The sequence below is a fragment of the Haliotis rufescens genome, unplaced genomic scaffold (genome assembly GCF_023055435.1).
Source record: "Haliotis rufescens isolate VD_foot unplaced genomic scaffold, xgHalRufe1.0.p SCAF_10, whole genome shotgun sequence".
NCBI classification, from domain to species: Eukaryota; Metazoa; Mollusca; class Gastropoda; order Lepetellida; family Haliotidae; genus Haliotis; species Haliotis rufescens.
The window spans coordinates 42,961,337-42,969,904 of NW_025963780.1; the positions used below are offsets into that span (position 1 = coordinate 42,961,337).

At 40.2% G+C, this 8,568-nt stretch overlaps 1 protein-coding gene across 1 annotated transcript; it reads left to right on the forward strand.

Moving 5' to 3' along the window:
• Positions 1-1,797: 1,797 nt before the first annotated feature.
• Positions 1,798-7,991, forward strand: LOC124114710 (kielin/chordin-like protein). The gene is made up of 5 exons (XM_046475410.2): positions 1,798-1,916; positions 2,361-2,510; positions 5,037-5,180; positions 6,604-6,738; positions 7,782-7,991. Exons 1-5 carry the CDS (start codon positions 1,862-1,864, stop codon positions 7,907-7,909), a joined length of 612 nt encoding a protein of 203 aa, XP_046331366.1. The 5' UTR covers positions 1,798-1,861; the 3' UTR covers positions 7,910-7,991.
• The last annotated feature ends 577 nt before the right edge of the window (positions 7,992-8,568 follow it).

The window sequence follows — 8,568 nt, forward strand, 5'->3', positions numbered from 1 at the left end:
AATAACACAAACTCCGTTAACCAAACGGAACCGTACACGAGAGAAGTGAGTGAGTGAGTGAGTTGGGTTTAACGCCGCTTTGAACAGTATTCCAGTTATCACACACCGTGTCAGCTTGATGAGGGAGGAAAGCCCGAAGTGATGCGAAACCCACGAGCACGGGTATAATGTTGACAACATAATTGGGGCAAACCGGAATTCGAACACACTGTCATAGGTTTCTAGCATGCCCAAGGGGCACAACTCTGCATAGCGAATTGCAGCGCCCTAGGAGATTTGGCCAACAGTGCACCGGTACACAACTGTAACAAACTAACATACAACAAAGATGTTTTAGATGAAAAATGTATTGCGTAACATTCCATGAAAAAACAGAGGCAAATTACACAATTACAAATTACAAAATATATGCACAATTAGCGCTTAACACACAGGTACATTCAACATACAACGGAGGTACATTAAAACAATTTTATTTTAAAACAAGTGTATTATAATGATATGGAAACAATATGCGAAATGAGCAAAACTATGGTAATGTTGTACATACAAGGATTTTGTTTATACTTGTAGATATGATAAAAGATATTGGAAATTGTTGTTGAAAATTATTAAGAATTGTTTCTTTTCATAGAGTGTACCAAATTTGTTATCATGATTCAAGATTATTTGTGATTTTCTTTCTTGATTGTATTTTATACAATACAGTGCATAATGTTGCTCATCTCCTAAGACATCACATGTTTCACAGAGACGTTGTTCTAATGGGGTTGGTGTTTTTGTGTCTATCTACCAGTTTCAATTGTTAGCTTGTGATTACTTAAACAAAGTTTGGAGAAATGGACCTATGATCTTTGTTTTTACAATATGTAAGATAATTTTCAATATTTATTGATAACCAACCTGTATGCTCTTAACTTGCTGTTGGATACATCGGAATCCCTTAGTGAATGCGTGAACATATTTTTACATTTGGACTAGTTTAGTTACAGTGGATTAATGACATTTCCTTGTGTTTACTATTTAACCCAGACAACATTTTCTTTACCAGAAAGATTGATATTTGCTGCCAAAGCATGTTTAAGAATGACATTTGTTGTGTTATCTATATAGGACTTGTCAATTATTTTTTTTTATATTATTGGTGCTAATAGTGGGTATATACCAAGTTCTGCCAAGTTATGTGTTTTCTTGCCTTAGTTTTCCGTGTGCTGACCATTTAAGGACGCTGTTTCTTTTATTGTGATTTCCAAAGATAACTACATTAATAACGACCAGTTTGAACTTTACACCAATCCTCTCCTCCAATAGCTTACACTTCCTTCCTCTGCATATGACAGTATATGGCGGGGAACAATTGATCCACTGCAGCAATCTCTACTTGTTCATATAAGGTGTGGCCCGTGAAGATCCGGGGTAGAATAGGTCTTCAGCAACCCAAGCTTGCCATAAAAGGCGACTGTGCTTGTCGTAAGCGGCGACTAACGGGATCGGGTGGTCATCGTATCCCAATTGCGTGAATCGATGCTCATGATGTCAATCACTGGATTGTTAGATCAAGACTCGATTATTTAAAGACCGCCGTCATATAGCTTGAATATTGCTAGGTGCGGCGTTAAACAACCAACAAACAAACAAACAAACAAAATCATATAAGGTGTCCGTTACAGGGTGAACCTTCACCAAAGTCATGAACCAAAGCTAACAGTAACGTTTGTGTCCTAAATGTCCTACAAACAAATAAACCAAAGTCAGTGATAAGATAATATACATGTATGACACGAGGTCAAAGTGGCACCGTCGACAAGGTATACACAGCTGCAGGTTTTCTCTTATCTTTCTAACGAACCTTTGTTTCAACATGGCGAAGGTAACTGTTATACTGCTTGCCGTATGCATCGGCTCAACAACTCAAGGTGAGGTCATTTTGATATACATTGTATCCGAAGTACTCAATTCCGATTCTATTTTCTCGGACTGCTTAATCTTTTTAATAACATATAATAGGCATTAAAATCAAATGATCCAAAAATTCAACACGTTCCAATGGAGCCTCGTTCCTAGAAACGATCTTATGTCTCGGATCTCAAATTTTCAAAGAAGACACCATTCATGGTCAACTTCTTCATTGACTGTTGATATCCATAAATTGTGTCTACTTTGTCATCCGTCAACTTCTGAAATGCCAATTATATATATAATATTTTAACGTAGGCTTCCAATATCAAGACACTACAGTGGTGTTGTATAGCATTTGACATTTATGTAGCTGAGGTAAATAATGCTAAACTACGAAAAGAGAAAGAATGGTTGGACCTACAAAATATGTTACAACAACTAATTATAAGTGTTTTCGGAAGAGACGACGATGAAGTGCCAGAGCTCTGGGCACACCTACAACGTTGGTCAAATGTACACTCAGCGCAACTGTGAACACTGCTCCTGTGAAGTGAAAGGACCCGTATGTCGCATAGGCGTCTTGTGTATCCTGGGGAAACGCGAGGAGAGGGGTATGTCAGAATAGATTTCAGTAACCTCATCCTTGATCGTATATCATTTATTTATGATAACATTTGAAGTAATTATAAGAATTACGATTTTGGAGGTTGGGGTTGTCAATTTGATTACCGGGGCTTACTTGCACAAAGCGATCTTAGCGCTGCGACTATTGTGAGCCTATGTTAAAGTATGGGAGTTACGATAATCTTAGCGCTGCGACTATTGTGAGCCTATGTTAAAGTATGGGAGTTACGATAATCTTAGCGCTGCGACTATTGTGAGCCTATGTTAAAGTATGGGAGATCCGATAATCTTAGCGGTGCGACTATTGTGAGCCTATGTTAAAGTATGGGAGTTACGATAATCTTAGCGCTGCGACTATTGTGAGCCTATGTTAAAGTATGGGAGTTACGATAATCTTAGCGCTGCGACTATTGTGAGCCTATGTTAAAGTATGGGATCCGGAGTTACGATAATCTTAGCGCTGCGACTTTTGTGAGCCTATGTTAAAGTATGGGAGTTACGATAATCTTAGCACTGCGACTTTTGTGAGCCTATGTTAAAGTATGGGAGTTACGATAATCTTAGCGCTGCGACTATTGTGAGCCTATGTTAAAGTATGGGAGTTACGATAATCTTAGCACTGCGACTTTTGTGAGCCTATGTTAAAGTATGGGAGTTACGATAATCTTAGCGCTGCGACTATTGTGAGCCTATGTTATAGTATGGGAGTTACGATTATCTTAGCGCTGCGACTATTGTGAGCCTATGTTAAAGTATGGGAGTTACGATAATCTTAGCGCTGCGACTATTGTGAGCCTATGTTAAAGTATGGGAGTTACGATAATCTTACCGCTGCGACTATTGTGAGCCTATGTTAAAGTATGGGAGTTACGATAAGCTTAGCGCTGCGACTATTGTGAGCCTATGTTAAAGTATGGGAGTTACGATAATCTTAGCACTGCGACTATTGTGAGCCTATGTTAAAGTATGGGAGTTACGATAATCTTAGCGCTGCGACTATTGTGAGCCTATGTTAAAGTATGGGAGTTACGATAATCTTAGCGCTGCGACTATTGTGAGCCTATGTTAAAGTATGGGAGTTACGATAATCATAGCGCTGCGACTTTTGTGAGCCTATGTTAAAGTATGGGAGTTACGATAATCTTAGCGCTGCGACTATTGTGAGCCTATGTTAAAGTATGGGACATCCGATAATCTTAGCGCTGCGACTTTTGTGAGCCTATGTTAAGTATGGGAGATCCGATAATCTTAGCGCTGCGACTTTTGTGAGCCTATGTTAAAGTATGGGAGTTACGATAATCTTAGCGCTGCCATACGTTTCTCAACCCAAAATGTCGTTCTACACCGACTGACGACTATTTTGCACTCGCTATGACATTGAGAGTGAGTCAGATTCACATGGGATCGGAGAGGTTGTCACCATGGATATCCAATCGTTCCTTCGATATATATTTTTGTTGTATCTGCCAGAAAGTCTTTTTCATGAATAAATATCTGTTCTGTTCTGTTCTGTTCTGTTCTTCACCCACGAGGGGCGTAACTATTTTGGGTTGAGAAACGTATGGCAACTTTAGGGACGGGCGGGTCATGAAATGAAACAGACAACATATTTTAACAACGCTTCCCAATTATCACTGAAATATAAGGCTGGCGAGGAATGCTGGTCTTAATAGTATACACTGGAGGGTAGTTTAAATGTAGGAGTGAGTGAGTAAGGTTTTACGCCGCTTTGAGCAATATTCCAGAAATATCACGTCGGGTGATACCAGAAATGGACTTCACACATTTTCCCATGTTGGGAATCGAACCCGGGCCTTCAGCGGGACGAGCCAACGCAATATAGGAATGTATGGTGCAACTGAAATACGTATTTACACCTGAAAATAGATGATTAACTGGATAATCTTTCTGAACAAATTTTGAAATGCTGTTTAGGACATTCTCACGTTCTCGCGATATCGTGATTTCGACTTTCGTGAACCAGTTTAAAATGTGCTTTTGATAAAAATAGTATTCCACCCTGAAACCACATTCTCTAACTCATTTACCAGACAGAGGTTGCGTGTATTCCATAGATTGGACATTAAACGGTACAGAAGAAATGAATTCCTAAAAATGGAGGAATGTGTGTTTAATTACAAGCTATATAAACATACCCTGGTTGTTGAACTTAGAATTTTCACAAGTATATAAGTTAAGGATTTCACATGGCTATGCATTGCATATTTGATATCCGTTAACGCAAGGTTTCCATAATTGCGGGACGAATATAATATAATAATTTATATTACAGTATTGGATCCCAAACTGAACAAGGATGATATACACATGGAAGAGGGGCGGACATATATGTATATGTTTATGTGTGTGACTATGTATGTATGAATGTCTCTTTATGTCCTCAAAAATAAAAAAAATCTTTATCTACCTCGCATTTTGTTTTAGTAAACTGAAGAGAATATGTTCATTGCTTGATGTTAGATTTTTTTTTCAAAACCTGTTTCTTCCTTCAGCTGTTGAGGCATCGACGTGTGTACAAAACGGCGTCACCTATCACGTGGGCGACACCTTCAGTGACGGGTGCAACACCTGCATGTGTGACAAGTGGGGACCCCTCTGTACTGCTATGTTCTGTGGTCAACAACTCGGCAAGAGAGGTACAGCAGTTAAGGGGTGAAGAGGTGTGTGTGTGTGCGTGCGTGTGCGTGTGTGCGTGCGTGCGTGCGCGTGTGTGTTTGCGTGTGCGTGTTTGCGTGTGTGTGTGTGCGCGTGCGCGTGTACGTGCGTGCGTGTGTGTGTGTGTGTGCGTGCGTGCGTGCGTGCGTGCGTGCGTGTGTGTGTGTATGTGCGTGCGTGTGCGGCGTGTGTGTGTGCGTGTGAAGGGTGGGGGAATGGGAGGGGGGATGTCCGAGTGGTCTTAAGAACAGTGATTCTCTCTCCAGAGTTGCGTCCTTTCATTGTGCCAGGATCCGCTGGTTATGATACCCTTGGTCTGTCAGTGCCATACCTGTGAAAGTGCTAATATATCCGACCTGAATCCCTTTCCGCTGACGTCTACTGATGCGCCTTGTTGTGCAGAGAACTCATAGTTTAATACAGTAAACTACGTTTATAACGAACACGCTTATAACGAACTCACCGATATAACGAACTTGTTTTTAGTCACGGCCATTTGTTGTAGATATGCTGTGTATATGCTTATAACGAACTACGGTTATTACGAACTAAAATTAGTGGTCCCTTTGAGTTCGTTATAACCGTAGTTTACTGTAGACGTAAAGATTACATAGCTTTCGCATTTTGCGCAAGGGTTTTGAATAAATAAATTGCAAGTGATTTCGTGGCATTTGATTTCCATGAACCGAAAGTGAATTAGACCACGCCCAATAACGAACTACTGTTTCCTGATTGGCTGATAAGAGAACGGGCGGGGCTTATGTTGCATTGTTGGGATACGATGAGTTGAGGTGAGGTGGAATGGGGTTTAAAGTGCAAGTGACTTGAAAAATAGAAATACAGTTTCCTTACCTCAGTATGTAGCCAGTATGATGGACATTACGCTGGCCGAGAAAAAATGTGCGAAAGCAGAAGCTTTGCGCCATTGCGCTTAATAAAAAAATACGTAGTTTGAGGTCTGTATTTGTTACAACCCAAAGGAATCTAAAAAACGCTAACGAGGAGGCGGGGCTTAATTAGCACTGCCGGAGAGGACTGCAAGCTGATTGAGTGTGGCCGCCAGCCGGGTACAAATACACGCGATCGTTTTATAAGTTCTGGGGAGACCTGTGTTGTATATATAATACCGGTATGGATTCGATATATGTCAATGGTATACATACATACATACATACATGCATGCATGCATGCATGCACGCATGCACGCACGCACGCACGCACGCACGCAGAATTTTGTATGAAAAGAACCAGATTCAAAATCCAAAATGCATGCATATATACATACACACGAATACCAGAAGGTGGGACAAATATCACCATACACTAGAGAGGTGAGGAACGTCAGTATGTCTCTTGTTAAAGCATGCGAGCATCTATCATTCACTTCACCTGTATATTTTCCAGGCAGCACGTGTGAGTATGCTGGAGTGAGCCACGCCCTTGGGGACACATTCTCTACCGGGTGCCACTATTGTGTTTGTGAGGACACCGGGCCCAGATGTCTTTCTCTGCCCTGCGGAAAACGCCAAACATCCAAACGTAAGCATGAAGAGGTAGATCCTCCTCCATATCGCCAGGGCTCGCATTTCCCTGAACCTACACTAACCACTGGATCCACCCCTGTGTTTCTTACGGTTGCAAATTACCCGCCCTTGATTTTCATTTTCAAATTTGATTGGCTGCGCTACAACACCTAACATACCAATCAGAATGCAAGTTACAAACCAGCCTTGGTGTTACGTCCCGGTGAATATGATCGAGTTTGCGAGAAATTCAACATTGAATAATTTAATTACACGCAAAGGAAAGCCTTCTTAAATCTTTTTGAAGGAAATAATGACTTCATGGCCATTACAACTTGCGGTGGCTTTGGGTTTTAGGTAATACGAGTTATCTCCCTTACCCTGTGCCTTTCTCTTATGTCGACGTTGATTGGTCCGTAAAATGTCTATGTGACTGCGTCACATCGAGCTTTTTCTCTCACTTCTCTAACACGCCGAGACAGACACACAGACATGCACGATTTTCAAGTAGCCAGTCCTGTGTTCTGGGGGAAATTATTTTAAGACTGCAACACTGCCGATGGTCAATAGTACAAATACAATGCAATAACTTCAGCTTCCAGCTGTGAAGAGTAGAGAAATAAATTTATGAAGCGTACATAAAAGTTCTTACAAAGGCCTTAACTCAACCAAACTACAACGTTACACGTTCAATACCTGTTTTGAGTAAATAGCAACAGTTGGAAAATTTAATTTGCTGCTAAGACTGTAAAATATTTACAAGGCTTACATGACGAGTAACATTTGGTAAACATTTCGCAACAATAAAAAAAAAATTATTCAAATAAAATATGATACTTATCCTCAATTTCACCACTATCACAATTTCTTTATGTTGTACATGTATATGAATATTGCTGTATTTTATTGGGATGATAAATTATCTGTCTGTTTTTCCGCCCGCCACTGTTTGTCCATACACGATGAGAGTACTGTACAGTAGATCACTTTCTTATAACATTGAAGCAGTAGAATTTGCTGCAATCATAAAACAAATTTGAACGCACACCTATATTTCAGAAACTTGTAAACACGACGGGAAGGTGTACAGCGACGGCGAGCATTACGTTGAATCCTGCAAGGAGTGCACGTGTACCGGGGATGGTTGGAAATGCGGTTCTTACTGGATGTGTGAGCTAGGTCGATAAAAGACAAGAGACCGGGTGAAGACAATGTTTTAACAAAATTAAACACTTCATTTGATGACAATAAAACTGATTTAAAACATTACATTCAGTTACATGTGCAAAGACTTTATATATAGCAACGTTATTCTGAGGATGTGAGGTAACCTAGTTATTAAAGATAGTCATCGAGTCACAGCAGGGGCAGGAAGACATAGAGTAACACGTGGCCTGAATACATATGTACTTTAATTCCTTTTCTCAATACGTCACCAATACAACATCTTTATTGAATGGATTTAAATAAACAAACTGAAAACTGTATTTGACGAAATCATTACAAACGTTATCAAAGCTTTACTAGGATGAAAACAGACGCCGAAACAATGCAAACTTAAGGTCCAAAACACAACTATGTTACCTGTATGAATTACATCACCATGGAATAACAGTTTCCTTCTTGTTTTATGTTTAGCCTCCAATCTCATTAAAATCAGATCTTAGTTCTCGCTATTGCTGAACAAAGATCTGAGGACATCCCATTACGGGTCATGTCAGAACGACCTTTCATTCGACCAATCAAAGCGTCGCTTACCAGATCATGAAAGTGACCGTCGGAATGTGTTTTCTAATCATGCAACCTCGAAAACGTTAACACTGGGTATTCCGAATGACAGTTACGG